The sequence below is a fragment of the Oncorhynchus gorbuscha genome, linkage group LG22 (assembly GCF_021184085.1).
Source record: "Oncorhynchus gorbuscha isolate QuinsamMale2020 ecotype Even-year linkage group LG22, OgorEven_v1.0, whole genome shotgun sequence".
Classification (NCBI taxonomy): Eukaryota; Metazoa; Chordata; class Actinopteri; order Salmoniformes; family Salmonidae; genus Oncorhynchus; species Oncorhynchus gorbuscha.
The window spans coordinates 49,686,863-49,702,635 of NC_060194.1; the positions used below are offsets into that span (position 1 = coordinate 49,686,863).

A 15,773-nucleotide genomic window follows, 5' to 3' on the forward strand; every position below is an offset into this window, starting at 1 on the left:
CCAGAGATGCCAAGTCCAGGCTCTGGCTGGGCCACTCAAGGACATTCAGAGACTTGTCCCGAAGCCACTCCTGCATTGTCTTTGGCTGTGTGCTTAGGATCGTTGTCCTGTTGGAAGGTGAACCTTCGCCCCAGTCTGAGGTCCTGAGCAGGTTTCATCAAGGATCTCTGTACTTTGCTCTGTTTATCTTTCCCTCAATCCTGACTAGTCTCCCAGTCCCAGCTGAATAACATCCCCACAGCATGATGTTGCCACCTCCTCCATGCTTCACCAGAAGGATGGTATTGGGCAGGTGATGAGCGGTGCCTGGTTTCCTCCAGACGTGACGTCTTTGGCCTGAATGCCAAGCGTCAACTTTGGTTTCATCAGAACTGAGAATGTTGTTTCTCATGATCTGAGAGTCCTTTAGGGGCCTTTTGGCAAACTCAAAGCGGGCTGTCATGTGCCTTTTACTGAGGAGTGGCTTCCGTCTGGCCACTCAACCATAAAGGCCTGATTGGTGGAGAAATGCAGAACTGGTTGTCCTTCTGGAAGGTTCTCCCATCTCCACCGAGGAGCTCTGTCAGAGTGACCATCAGGTTCTTGGTCACCTCCCTGACCAAGGCCCTTCTCCCCTGATTGCTCAGTTTAGCAATGTGGTCAGCTCTAGGAAGAGTCTTGGTGGTTCCAAACTTCTTTCATTTAAGAATGACATTGGCACTGTGTCCTTGGTGCCCTTCCCCCAGATCTGTGCCTTGACACCATCCTGTCTCAGAGCTCTAAGGACAATTCCTTTGACCTCATGGCTTCATTATGGGCTATTATGTGTAGATGGATGAGGAAAAAGAATAAGGCCATAACCTAACAAAAATGTGGAAAAAGTCAAGGGGTCAATACTCTGTAAATCAATATTTAAAGGGGGGGGGGGGTGCATGCGATTCCACAATAACGTGGACTATACAACAGTCAGTCAAATAGACCTGATAGTTGCTTTGATGATCAGGACATGCTGTTGGACTAGTTAGTTAGTTAGTTAGTTAGTTAGTTAGTTAGTTAGTTAGTTAGTTAGTTAGTTAGTTAGTTAGTTAGTTAGTTAGTTAGTTAGTTAGTTAGTTAGTTAGTTAGTTAGTTAAAGGACACTTCCATCCATGAACAAGTGTTGGAACACATCTAACTGTTTGACATTTTGTGCATAACATTTAACTTTAAAACGCTCGCAAGGCCCCACAGCGTTGGTTGTTTGAAGGAACATCTCGTTGTCCCAAACAACAAACCCAGAAGCAGTGGAGGAACTTAAATCCGGTTTGTCACATCAGCAACCAGGAAGAAAAAAAATAAACTCTGGACCAACTTTACTCCACACAGAGACGCGTACAAAGCTCTCCCTCACCCTCCATTTGGCAAATCTGACCATAAATATATACTCCTGATTCCTGCTTACAAACAAAAACTAAAGCAGGAAGTACCAGTGACTCGCTCAATAAAGAAGTGGTCAGATGCTACAGGACTGTTTTGCTAGCACAGACTGGAAAATGTTCCGGGATTCACCCAATGGCATTGAGGAATGCACCACCTTAGTCATCGGCTTCATCAATAAGTGCATCGACGACGTCGTCGTCCCCACAGTGACGGTGTACATGGTCCTTCTGTAGCTCAGTTGGTAGAGCATGGCGCTTGTAACGCGGGTTCGATTCCCGGGATCACCCATACGTAGAATGTATGCACACATGACTGTAAGTCGCTTTGGATAAAAGCGTCTGCTAAATGGCATATATTATTATCATTATTACATATCCCGACCAGAAGCCTTGGGTAACAGGCAACATCCTCACTGAGCTAAAGGCTAGAGCTGCTGCTTTCAGGGACACTAATCTGTACAACTGACGCTCATCAGATGTTGATTTTCATTTTATTAAAACTAGGCAAGTCAGTTAAGAACAAATTCTTATTTACAATGACGGCCTACCCCGGCCAAACCCTGAACCGGACGATGCCGAGCCAATTGTGCGCTGCCCTATGGGACTCCCAATCACGGCCGGGTTGTGATACAGCCTGGAATCGAACCAGGGTCTGTAGTGATGCCTGACTTACAGTGCCTTAGATCGCTGCGACACTCGGGAGTCCTAATGTGGCAGGGCTTGAAAACCATTAGAGACTACAAAAGGGAAACCCAGCCGTGAGCTGCCCAGTGACGCAAGTCTACCGGAAGAGCTAGTTGCCTTTTATGCTCACTTCGAAGCAAGCAACACTGAAGGATGCATGAGAGCATCAGCTGTTCCGGACGACAGTGTGATAACGCTCTCGGTAGTATGAGCAAGACCTTTAAACAGATCAACATTCACAAAGCCGCGGAGCTAGACGGATTACCAGGAAATGTACTCAAAGCATGCAGGGACCATCTGACTAGTGGTAGGCCCTGATAACCGACAGCCAATAGGGAGGAGGTCAGAGACAACCTCTCCCTCAATGTGAGAAATACAAAATGAGCTGATTGTGGATCACTGATTGTGGACCACGGGGCTGTAGTGGAGTCGGTCGAAAGTTAAGTTCCTTCGTGTCCACATCACCAATCACCAACAAACTAGAATGGTGCAAACACACCAAGACAGTCATGAAGAGGACACGACAAAACCTTTTCCCCCTCAAGAGACTGAAAAGATTTGGCATGGGTCCCCAGATCCTCAAAAAGTTCTACAGCTGCACCATCGAGAGCATCACCGGTTGCATCACCTCTTGGTATGTCAACTGCTTGGCAGTTGGCGGCAAAGAGGCTAGTGCGTACGGCCCAGTACATCAGTTTCCTAACATCCAGAACCTATATACTAGGCGATGTCAGACTCCAGTCACCCAAATCAAACTGTTCTCTCTGCTACCGCTAAAGCAAACGGTACCGGAGCGTCAAGTCTAGGTCCAAAAGGCTCCTTAACAGCTACTATCCCCAAGCCATAAAACCGCTCAACACTTAATCAAATGGCCACGTGGACTATTTACATTGATGCTGCTGCCCCCTGTTTAAACACTGCTGCTGCTCGCTGTTTATCATCTATGCAGTCACTATACCCCTAACTACATGTACAAATTACCTCAACTAACCTCTATCCCCGCACATTGACTTGGCACCCCTTGTATATATAGCGTTGTTATTGTGTTACTTTAGTTTATTAGGTCAATATGTTCTTAACTCTCATTGGTTAAGGGCTTGTAAAGTAAGCATATCACTGTAAGGTTGTATTCGGACGCTTAATGGGTTAATGGGATTTAATGGGAAACGGATGTGACAGATCCACCGTTAAGGACTCCAGATTCAACACCCTTTAAAAATGAAGAACGATGTGAACGTCACACAGACAAGTGCTCGCACACACCTCAACCCAAATATATATGACACCAATTACCCAGAACCCTGAGGGAGAGGCTGATCCTATTCTCTGCATTCCCTCTCCACAGTTACCCTCCTTTAATAACCACATAACACACCCTATAAAACTCTGGAGAGAAGAGGAGAATCGACTCTCAGCCCAGCAACAGTACATCTGATTGCTTCATTGATAATTGGCTAATTGGTTAATTGGTCTCACCTTGGTTCTGTTCAAAGTCATCCAGCACCTTGTCCAGGTTGAAGGCCTCTGTCTGGAAGTAATTCTCCATGGGTCAGGTAACTCCACCCTGACACACGCTGCAGGAACCTGTTCATACCACAGGGTTAACAACATAGCCATCAGTATGACTCCCCTTCCCCTTAGAAGTCCTCTCCAGTAGCAGTCCCATGTAGTCTCTTCTCCCCAGGCTACTCTCAGCCCCCCTCCTCTCCCCACCACCCAGAGGTAGTCTTCAAAAGCAGTCCCAGGTAGTATCTACTCAAAAGCTTCTCAGTCCCTTCCCCCCTCACCTGCCCAAAGGTCCTCTTCCTGCCGCAGTCCCAGGTAGCCGTTGTCTATCTGCTGACCTCTCTCTCCTCTGCCCAAAGGTCCTCTTCCTGCCGCAGTCCCAGGTAGCCGTTGTCTATCTGCTGACCTCTCTCTCCTCTGCCCAAAGGTCCTCTTCCTGCCGCAGTCCCAGGTAGCCGTTGTCTATCTGCTGACCTCTCTCTCCTCTGCCCAAAGGTCCTCTTCCTGCCGCAGTCCCAGATAGCCGTTGTCTCTCTGCTGACCTCTCTCTCAGCCTCACTTCCTCATCTAGTCTGGCCAGCGCCAAGCGCCCATACCTGCAACGACAAAAACATGGCACACTTGAGCTCGTCAAGAAATGGCCCGTAGTTTGTGTCCATTTACGTCACCTGTATCTCTCTCACAAAGCGTGCACACTTCAGGGAGAAGTGGTAGTGAACGAGTGCACACTTCAGGGAGATGTGGTAGTGAACGAGTGCACACTTCAGGGAGAAGTGGTAGTGAACGAGTGCACACTTCAGGGAGAAGTGGTAGTGAACGAGTGCACACTTCAGGGAGAAGTGGTAGTGAACGAGTGCACACTTCAGGGAGAAGTGGTAGTGAACGAGTGCACACTTCAGGGAGAAGTGGTAGTGAACGAGTGCACACTTCAGGGAGAAGTGGTAGAGATAAATAGGAGCAGAACAGTAGAACTGGACTACAGTAACACGGCCAATAGGAGCTGGACTACAGTAACACGGCCAATAGGAGCTGGACTACAGTAACACGGCCAATAGGAGCTGGACTACAATAACACGGCCAATAGGAGCTGGACTACAATAACACGGCCAATAGGAGCTGGACTACAATAACACGGCCAATAGAAGCTGGACTACAATAACACGGCCAATAGGAGCTGGACTACAATAACACGGCCAATAGGAGCTGGACTACAATAACACGGCCAATAGGAGCTGGACTACAGTAAAACGGCCAATAGGAGCTGGACTACAGTAACATGGCCAATAGGAGCAGAACAGTAGAGCTGAACTGCAGTAACATGGCCAATAGGAGCTGGATTACAGTAACACTCCTGGCCAGAGTAAAACCTACACCGTTTCAACTTCAGGGTCATGACAGTATAAACAAGGACAATAAACCAGAGAGGAGAGACCCAGGCTTTACACCAGAGACCTGATATTCTGAGGTGACTGCTTTACAAAAAGAAGCCGACTCCACACATTTTCCACTTAGTTTGAGATGCAAGCTCCCCCCCTCCCCCTCCCCACACACACTGCAGGGTGGAAGACACTGGAGGTTGCTACTAGAAAATGCTGCTGGAGATGTACAGTATGTGGTAAGGTTGGCCCCGCCCCATCCAACATCTCAGGGTAGCCTAGTGGTTAGAGTGTAGAGGTGGCAGGTAGCCTAGTGGTTAGAGTGTAGAGGTGGCAGGGTAGCCTAGTGGTTAGAGTGTAGAGGTGGCAGGGTAGCCTAGTGGTTAGAGTGTAGAGGGGGCAGGTACCCTAGTGGTTAGAGTGTAGAGGTGGCAGGGTAGCCTAGTGGTTAGAGTGTAGAGGTGGCAGGGTAGCCTAGTGGTTAGAGTGTAGAGGTGGCAGGGTAGCCTAGTGGTTAGAGTGTAGAGGTGGCAGGGTAGCCTAGTGGTTAGAGTGTAGAGGCTGCAGGTAGCCTAGTGGTTAGAGTGTAGAGGCGGCAGGGTAGCCTAGTGGTTAGAGTGTAGAGACGGCAGGGTAGCCTAGTGGTTAGAGTGTAGAGGTGGCAGGGTAGCCTAGTGGTTAGAGTGTAGAGGTGGCAGGGTAGCCTAGTGGTTAGAGTGTAGAGGTGGCAGGGTAGCCTAGTGGTTAGAGTGTAGAGGTGGCAGGGTAGCCTAGTGGTTAGAGTGTAGAGGTGGCAGGTACCCTAGTGGTTAGAGTGTAGAGGTGGCAAGGTAGCCTAGTGGTTAGAGTGTAGAGGGGGCAGGTACCCTAGTGGTTAGAGTGTAGAGGGGGCAGGTACCCTAGTGGTTAGAGTGTAGAGGTGGCAGGGTAGCCTAGTGGTTAGAGTGTAGAGACGGCAGGGTAGCCTAGTGGTTAGAGTGTAGAGACGGCAGGGTAGCCTAGTGGTTAGAGTGTAGAGACGGCAGGGTAGCCTAGTGGTTAGAGTGTAGAGGCGGCAGCGTAGCCTAGTGGTTAGAGTGTTGGACTAGTAACCGGAAGGTTGCAAGTTCAAATCCCCGAGCTGACAAGGTACAAATCTGTCGTTCTGCCCCTGAACAGGCAGTTAACCCACTGTTCCTAGGCCGTCATTCAAAATAAGAATTTGTTCTTAACTGACTTGCCTAGTTAAATAAAGGTAAAAAACAAAAACACAGCAGGGTTGGCCCGCCCCATAAGGTAGGGCACTATATAGGGAATAGGGTTACATTGGGCTCTGGTCTAAAGTAGTGCACTATATAGGGAATAAGGTTACATTGGGCTCTGGTCTAAAGTAGTCCATTATGTAGGGAATAGGGTCCCATTGGGCTCTGGTCTAAAGTAGTGCACTATATAGGGAATAGGGTCCCATAGGGCTCTGGTCTAAAGTAGTGCACTATATAGGGAATAGGGTCCCATAGGACTCTGGTCTAAAGTAGTGCACTATATAGGGAATAGGGTCCCATAGGACTCTGGTCTAAAGTAGTGCACTATATAGGGAATAGGGTCCCATAGGACTCTGGTCTAAAGTAGTGCACTATATAGGGAATAGGGCCCCATAGGACTCTGGTCTAAAGTAGTGCACTATATAGGGAATAGGGCCCCATAGGACTCTGGTCTAAAGTAGTGCACTATATAGGGAATAGGGTGCCATTAAGGGCGCGTCCTTGTAACCATGACAGTGGACGTTAGGTAAAGTGATGACGGGACAATGACACACTGGGTGACAAAAGTCAAACAAGAAATTCTGACCCCAATCACTCACTGCTCTGACCGCCCCCTCCCCCAATCACTCACTGCTCTGACCGCCCCCCCAATCACTCACTGATCTGACCACCCCCACCACAATCACTCACTGCTCTGACCGCCGCCCCCCCACCCAATCACTCACTGCTCTGACCGCCCCCCCCACCCAATCACTCACTGCTCTGACCGCCCCCCACCCAATCACTCACTGCTCTGACCACCCCCCCACCCAATCACTCACTGCTCTGACCGCCCCCCCACCCAATCACTCACTGCTCTGACCACCCCCCACCCAATAATGCAGTCACTGCTCTGACTGCCCCCCCACCCAATAATGCAGTCACTGCTCTGACTGCCCCCCCACCCAATATTGCAGTCACTGCTCTGACTGCCCCCCACCCAATAATGCAGTCACTGCTCTGACTGCCCCCCCACCCAATAATGCAGTCACTGCTCTGACTGCTGGTCTAATGCAGTCACTGCACTGACTGCCCCCCCCAATAATGCAGTCACTGCTCTGACCGCCCCCCCCCAATAATGCAGTCACTGCTGGACTGCCCCCCCACCCAATAATGCAGTCACTGCTCTGACCGCCCCCCACCCAATAATGCAGTCACTGCTCTGACTGCCCCCACCCCCCACCCAATAATGCAGTCACTGCTCTGACTGCCCCCACCCCACCCAATAATGCAGTCACTGCTCTGACTGCCCCCCCCACCAATAATGCAGTCACTGCTGGACTCCCCCCCCACCCAATAATGCAGTCACTGCTCTGACTGCCCCCCCCATAATAATGCAGTCACTGCCCCATCAGACTGCCCCCCCCATCCAATAATGCAGTCACTGCTCTGACTGCCCCCCCATAATAATAATGCAGTCACTGCTCTGACTGCCCCCCCACCCAATAATGCAGTCACTGCTCTGACTGCCCCCCCACCCAATAATGCAGTCACTGCTCTGACTGCCCCCCCACCCAATAATGCAGTCACTGCTCTGACTGCCCCCCCACTGCCCCCCAATAATGCAGTCACTGCTCTGACTGCCCCCCCCCAATAATGCAGTCACTGCTCTGACTGCCCCCAATAATGCAGTCACTGTCTGACCGCCCCCCAATAATGCAGTCACTGGACAATGACCGCCCTGGGTGACCCAATAATGCAGTCACTGCTCTGACCGCCCCCCCCACCCAATAATGCAGTCACTGCTCTGACCCCCAATAATGCAGTCACTGCTCTGACCGCCCCCCCCCCCCAATAATGCAGTCACTGCTCTGACCGCCCCCACTGCTCTGACCGCCCCCCCACCCAATAATGCAGTCACTGCTCTGACCACCCCCCCCCAATAATGCAGTCACTGCTCTGACCGCCCCCCCCACCCAATAATGCAGTCACTGCTCTGACTGCCCCCCACCCAATAATGCAGTCACTGCTCTGACTGCCCCCCCACCCAATAATGCAGTCACTGCTCTGACCGCCCCCACCCAATAATGCAGTCACTGCTCTGACTGCCCCCCCCACCCAATAATGCAGTCACTGCTCTGACCCCCCCCCACCCAATAATGCAGTCACTGCTCTGACTGCCCCCCCCACCCAATAATGCAGTCACTGCTCTGACTGCCCCCCCACCCAATAATGCAGTCACTGCTCTGACTGCCCCCCCACCCAATAATGCAGTCACTGCTCTGACTGCCCCCCCCACCCAATAATGCAGTCACTGCTCTGACTGCCCCCCACCCAATAATGCAGTCACTGCTCTGACTGCCCCCCACCCCCACCCAATAATGCAGTCACTGCTCTGACTGCCCCCTGACTGCCCCCCACCCCCCAATAATGCAGTCACTGCTCTGACTGCCCCCCCACCCCCAATAATGCAGTCACTGCTCTGACTGCCCCCCCCCCCCAATAATGCAGTCACTGCTCTGACTGCCCCCCCCCAATAATGCAGTCACTGCTCTGAAATGCAGTCACTGCTCTGACTGCCCCCCCCCACCCAATAATGCAGTCACTGCTCTGACTGCCCCCCACCCAATAATGCAGTCACTGCTCTGACTGCCCCCCACCCAATAATGCAGTCACTGCTCTGACTGCCCCCCACCCAATAATGCAGTCACTGCTCTGACTGCCCCCCATAATGCAGTCACTGCTCTGACTGCCCCCCACCCAATAATGCAGTCACTGCTCTGACTGCCCCCCACCCAATAATGCAGTCACTGCTCTGACTGCCCCCCCCCCACCCAATAATGCAGTCACTGCTCTGACTGCCCCCCACCCAATAATGCAGTCACTGCTCTGACTGCTCTACATTTACACCCAATAATGCAGTCACTGCTCTACATTTACATTTACATTTAAGTCATTTAGCAGACGCTCTTATCCAGAGCGACTTACAAATTGGTGCATTCACCTTATGACATCCAGTGGAACAGTCACTTTACAATAGTGCATCTAAATCTTAAGGGGGGTGAGAGGGATTACTTATCCTATCCTAGGTATTCCTTAAAGAGGTGGGGTTTCAGGTGTCTCCGGAAGGTGGTGATTGACTCCGCTGTCCTGGCGTCGTGAGGGAGTTTGTTCCACCATTGGGGGCCAGAGCAGCTCTGACTGCCCCCCACCCAATAATGCAGTCACTGCTCTGACTGCCACCCCCCAATCACTCACTGCTCTGACTACCCCCCCACCCAATAATGCAGTCACTGCTCTGACCGCCCCCACCCAATAATGCAGTCACTGCTCTGACTGCCCCCCACCCAATAATGCAGTCACTGCTCTGACCGCCCCCCACCCAATAATGCAGTCACTGCTCTGACCGCCCCCCCACCCAATAATGCAGTCACTGCTCATACTAAGACAAGACAGACAACCCTTGTTCTCTCTCTTTCTGTGTGAAACTACTAAGACAAGACATGAAGAGGACTAAAGCCTGAGATTTAAATGCTGAGACATGTGTGTGTGGCAGGGGTACAGAGAGGAAGGGGGTGCTCTCTCTCTCATATATATATATATATATATAGTGCACTACTACTGACCAGAGCCCATCATACGTAGGGCACTATGAAGGGAATAAAGGTGCCATTTGGAACACATCCCCAGAGACAAACCCCAGTAGGAACATGCTGCCTGTCATCAGAGACAAACCCCAGTAGGAACAAGCTGCCTGTCAGAGACAACCCCCAGTAGGAACAAGCTACCACAGACCACAACCTACATCAGAGAAGTCAGTCTGAAGCCCCCCCCCCCCATTCTATAGGTAAGACATCCCACCATAGGCCGGGTCCCCAACTAAACCCTAAATAGTGCACTACTTTTGATTCTGTAGAGGTTCTGCCGCGAGGAACCACCCCGTAGGAGGTTCTGCCGCGAGGAACCACCCCGTAGGCGGTTCTGCCGCGAGGAACCACCCCGTAGGAGGTTCTGCCGCGAGGAACCACCCCGGTTCTGCCGCGAGGAACCACCCCGTAGGAGGTTCTGCCGCGAGGAACCACCCCGTAGGAGGTTCTGCCGCGAGGTTTCTGCCGCGAGGAACCACCCCGTAGGAGGTTCTGCCGCGAGGAACCACCCCGTAGGAGGTTCTGCCGCGAGGAACCACCCCGTAGGAGGTTCTGCCGCGAGGAACCACCCCGTAGGAGGTTCTGCCGCGAGGAACCACCCCGTAGGAGGTTCTGCCGCGAGGAACCACCCCGTAGGAGGTTCTGCCGCGAGGAACCACCCCGTAGGAGGTTCTGCCGCGAGGAACCACCCCATAGTTAAGACATCAAGCGTTAGTAAATACTGTATCTCCTGTGTGAGTTACTATCCGCCCTCCAGACGGGAGAGAGGTCAGATGAGACCAGCATTGACCAAGGTAAACGTTGACTAGTTTAACAACATCAATATACTGGATGATGACTGCATAGAAGTCTTTTCTGATTACAGTCCAATATTCATCTTCACATCTACAAACACAGTCTCAGATTGTTATTTAGCCTTGTCAAAAACTAAATACCCGGTTCCGTATGTATCAAGCTTCTCAAAGTAGGACGACTGAACTATGATCAGAGGCTGTGGCCACAAATGCTGATGAGAGATTTTACTCCTCCTGTTATGGGTCAAAACAAAATCTATGCATGAAGCATAGTCATTCATGACAGCTGCAGAGCCGGTTGTAGTCATTCATGACAGCTGCAGGGCCGGTTGTAGTCATTCATGACAGTGCAGGGCCGGTTGTAGTCATTCATGACAGTGCAGGTTGTAGTCATTCATGACAGTGCAGGTTGTAGTCATTCATGACAGTGCAGGTTGTAGTCATTCATGACAGTGCAGGTTGTAGTCATTCATGACAGTGCAGGTTGTAGTCATTCATGACAGTGCAGGTTGTAGTCATTCATGACAGTGCAGGTTGTAGTCATTCATGACAGTGCAGGTTGTAGTCATTCATAACAGTGCAGGTTGTAGTCATTCATGACAGTGATGGTTGTAGTCATTCATGACAGTGATGGTTGTAGTCATTCATGACAGTGATGGTTGTAGTCATTCATGACAGTGATGGTTGTAGTCATTCATGACAGTGATGGTTGTAGTCATTCATGACAGTGATGGTTGTAGTCATTCATGACAGTGATGGTTGTAGTCATTCATGACAGTGATGGTTGTAGTCATTCATGACAGTGATGGTTGTAGTCATTCATGACAGCTGCAGGGCCGGTTGTAGTCATTCATGACAGCTGCAGTGCAGGTTGTAGCGTGAGTGGAAGTAGGGAGAAACCTCATGTTATAGCTAATAAAGATAAAGTGTTGAACAACGTGTTGACAGTGCTGAGTAACAACTTGAACATACTCATAAAAACAGCAGCGCGCCACAGGATTCGTTGAAGCCTTCACATGGTTTTAACAGTTTTGAAATCTCACAGTATCAACTTGTCAGTGAGCTCAAGGTTATCTTTTTACAGTCTATGGCTCGAGGAAACGGTGCAGTCACGGTGATCAGAGCAATCCGATTGGCCAATGGTAGGCCTGTAGGTGCACTTGTTCTCGAGGCCTGGCGTGTAGAAGTTCTACCTTCAGTCACATGAAATGACTCAAAATGGGAACACTTTGCCTTCCGACACTAAACCTGCTAAATCAAGTGCACCGACAACACAAAACAAATAATAAAAGTAGAAACACAAGGCTTTATCTTTGTTTGTTTTTTTACAGAAATGTTTGGCGATCGACTAGGAATGCCTTGGAGACCACTGCACTAAGCTAATAACTGTGAACTGTCTTAACAATCACCCTAAAAACCAACTCTGAGCAGTGTCTTATCACCATCCTAAAACCTACTCTGAGCAGTGTCTTATCACCATCCTAAAACCTACTCTGAGCAGTGTCTTATCATCCTAAAACCTCCTCTGAGCAGTGTCTTATCATCTTATCACCATCCTAAAACCTACTCTGAGCAGTGTCTTATCATCCTCATCCAGCAGTGTCTTATCATCCTAAAACCAGTGTCTTATCTGAGCAGTGTCTTATCATCCTAATCAGTGTCTTATCATCCTAAACCTAGCAGTGTCTTATCATCCTCTGAGCAGTGTCTTATCATCCTAAAACCTACTCTGAGCAGTGTCTTATCATCCTAAAACCATCCAGTGTCTTATCATCCTAAAACCTACTCTGAGCAGTGTCTTATCATCCTAAAACCTACTCTGAGCAGTGTCTTATCATCCTAAAACCTACTCTGAGCAGTGTCTTATCATCCTAAAACCTACTCTGAGCTGGGAGTATTTTTAGTCTTATAAAACAGGTTAACTGGATTCCTGGAACCTTTTCTGAGATGTTTTGTGAATAAGGGAACTGGTCCATGTTCTCTTTTTAAAAATGGGGATCTACAAAGGCTGAACGGATCAATCTGCAATCCAACTTCAAGACGCATGATAAATACGTCACCTAGCTTCTTGGATAGGCCAGGATCTTCCACTTAATCTAACAAACCATCCTACACAAGGAATGAGTTCAATACTTAAGCATATTATTATTATTATTATTATTCCATTAAACAGTTGATAGTTAGTCTGGCCTCTTGAAAGTACGCTACTACACCACTCCGGGAACCACTTACCCAACAACAGCTGTGTGAAGTAGTTGAAGCCACAACAGGCCAAACATAAGCTCCACCTAAGTCACATTCAGTACCTTGTCAACAATAATGGAACCCTAGGTCGTTACATTTCATAATATACTATAACTTAATAGCTAAGCTATCATTAAAAGAAGCAACAGCTAGTTAGTCGTTTATGGTTAACTTGTGGCCAGGCAGTTTATGGGGTTTGCCATCAGCACAAGGGTCTGATCCCGGGGTCATATGCTAGTAGCTAAAACCTAAATGTAATGCAGAGGCAGCACAAGTTACAGTCAATAACGCGAAGGCTACAATGTTGCATCAACGTGATCAAATGTAGCTAAATAGCAGCACCAGAGATAATGTTTCCAAGTAGCTGTTTTGGACAACGGATATATTGTCTCCTGTAAATCACCAGTATAATGTTGCGGCTGGTCGAGTTGACCAGGGCTACTGTGTTGCTGTGACCATGGACAGGCATATCGTCCTATATTATTATTATTATTATTATGGCTAAAAGCCTGGGGCACCGATTGTTTCTGAACAAAGCGGACACCCTAAAGCAGTCTAAATGTAGTCCACTACCAGCCAAGACATTAGCTGGCGTTATATCCCGTCTGTTAGCTCGCCTGCTAATGTTGTTTGTGTGGCTTTGCTACTCAACGTTTGGTAGGCAATGTTACAATTAGTCACATATGCGTCATCTTTATAAAAAATGTCCCTATCAGATCTTATAATGAGGACTTCCAGACTGCCATAAGTATAATACATAATCCCCAGCACTAGGACTCAACGCAATGGCCGAAGCCTAGTGACTGTGTACCGTCAGAGACTAGATTACATGGAAAAACAAACCGACGGTATAAACTATACTCACCGGTGGAATTCCCATCATCCCGAGTAGTGCCACGAAATCCTCCCGTTGGTATCCCTCATTCTCTCTCTTACACACACATACATACACGCAGAGAGATCATTTACAACGATCGCCTTTTTAAAAAAAAGAGATTTTACAAGTATCGCCGTGAAAACCAAAACCCACAACCACTTCCAGTTCTGTTGTTGCCAGACTCGAACAGCAGAAGTCGGAAAGTAATAGTTGTGCGACAGCACTCAAGAATCCCTCCTCCCCCAAGGGTTAACATGAGGAACGGTTACCGGAGCTGCGACAGCAGTAAAAAGCACGACATCTTGGCTCAACCCATCCGAATAGTGACCGAGTCCAGGATTAAAAAACGAGCTCCACCGTTAAGTCAAAATGACACTCATTTCATAACCTTGCGAGAAGGCTTTTCCAGGCAACAGAAAAGGCCGCAAAGCCAGAGCAAGAATAAACAGCAGCACAGCGCCCCTTGATCCTGAGGAAATACGTCTTAAAACGACACCCAATTCCCTATCTAGTTCAACGCAGTCAAAAGTAGTGTACTACATATGAGATAGAACTCCGTCTCGCCATAATTAAACGTAACCGATGGCAATCATTTTGATATAGGCTTTCACATTGCCTGTGGAACCATGCAATGATGCATTAGCCTGAAGCCCCGATGTTGAATTTGCAATGAATTCTTATGTCAGGCAGAAATTAACGATCAGGAAAGTTGTTTCCAGACAGTATATTGAATTAAATTACATGTGAACTTGTTTGTCCGTGCGGTTGGTCCTTTTTGGAGGAAGGAATGTGAGAGAATATATCCGCAGGAAAGTAGAATTAGATCAACTTTTCAAAGCGCTCACCTGAAGCATGCGTAGATAGAACCATGTAAACACGTGCACGATCTCGGCAGGTATGAACGCGTCTGTTTTCATCTGGTGCGCATGTCTCAGGTGACCTGCGCTCTGAACAGGTGACTTAGTTATACTTCTCTGTGGATACATAGTGTCTCACCTTCCTCCCTGCAAAAGTACCAACCACACGGACAACCTTGGAAAAGTATGTTCAAATATAATTATATTTAACATTCTGGTTTGTGAGAGGTATTTTCCAAACCTATGGCATTAATCACAGACTTTGAACCAGAGGTATCACAGTCTGGCTGTCAGGCAAAGAGGTGACCTAGGGTAGAAAATAGCCTGTACACTGTCACACATTCCTGGTGAGGGTCTATTCTGTTGTCTTGTGATTCTTTATTTAACCAGGTAAGTCAGTTAGGAGCAAATAATTTTTTACAATGACGGCCTAACCCGGCCAAACCTGAACGACTGCTGTGATGCAGCCCGGAATCAAACCAGGGTCTGTAATGGCACCTCTAGCCTGAGACCACTGCTCCACTCGGGACCATGCAGATCCAGTCTGCTTTGGAGCCCTCAATAACTAGAAAAATCTAAATATGTTATAAAAAAATAACTAAACTATGCACAGGCTTCCTCCCAAATGGCAGCTATTTCCTACACACCATTACACTATGCACAGGCTTCCTCCCACATGGCAGCTATTTCCTACACACCATTACACTATGCACAGGCTTCCTCCCACATGGCAGCTATTTCCTACACACCATTACACTATGCACAGGCTTCCTCCCACATGGCAGCTATTTCCTACACACCATTATTACACTATGCACAGGCTTCCTCCCACATGGCAGCTATTTCCTACACACCATTACACTATGCACAGGCTTCCTCCCACATGGCAGCTATTTCCTACACACCATTACACTATGCACAGGCTTCCTCCCACATGGCAGCTATTTCCTACACACCATTACACTATGCACAGGCTTCCTCTCAAATGGCAGCTATTTCCTACACACCATTACACTATGCACAGGCTTCCTCCCACATGGCAGCTATTTCCTACACACCATTACACTATGCACAGGCTTCCTCCCAGATGGCAGCTATTTCCTACACACCATTAAACTATGCACAGGCTTCCTCCCAGATGGCAGCTATTTCCTACACACCATTACACTAT

General features: G+C 48.7%; 1 protein-coding gene across 1 annotated transcript in view; it reads right to left on the bottom strand.

Moving 5' to 3' along the window:
- The window catches only part of LOC124009342 (zinc finger FYVE domain-containing protein 9-like), a 50,760-nt gene extending 36,199 nt beyond the window's left edge, over positions 1-14,561 (bottom strand). The window contains 3 exon segments of the mRNA XM_046321034.1: positions 3,558-3,665; positions 3,869-4,183; positions 13,734-14,561. Coding sequence (XP_046176990.1) covers positions 3,558-3,627 — 70 coding nt within the window. The 5' untranslated portion in view covers positions 3,628-3,665; positions 3,869-4,183; positions 13,734-14,561.
- Positions 14,562-15,773: the final 1,212 nt, after the last annotated feature.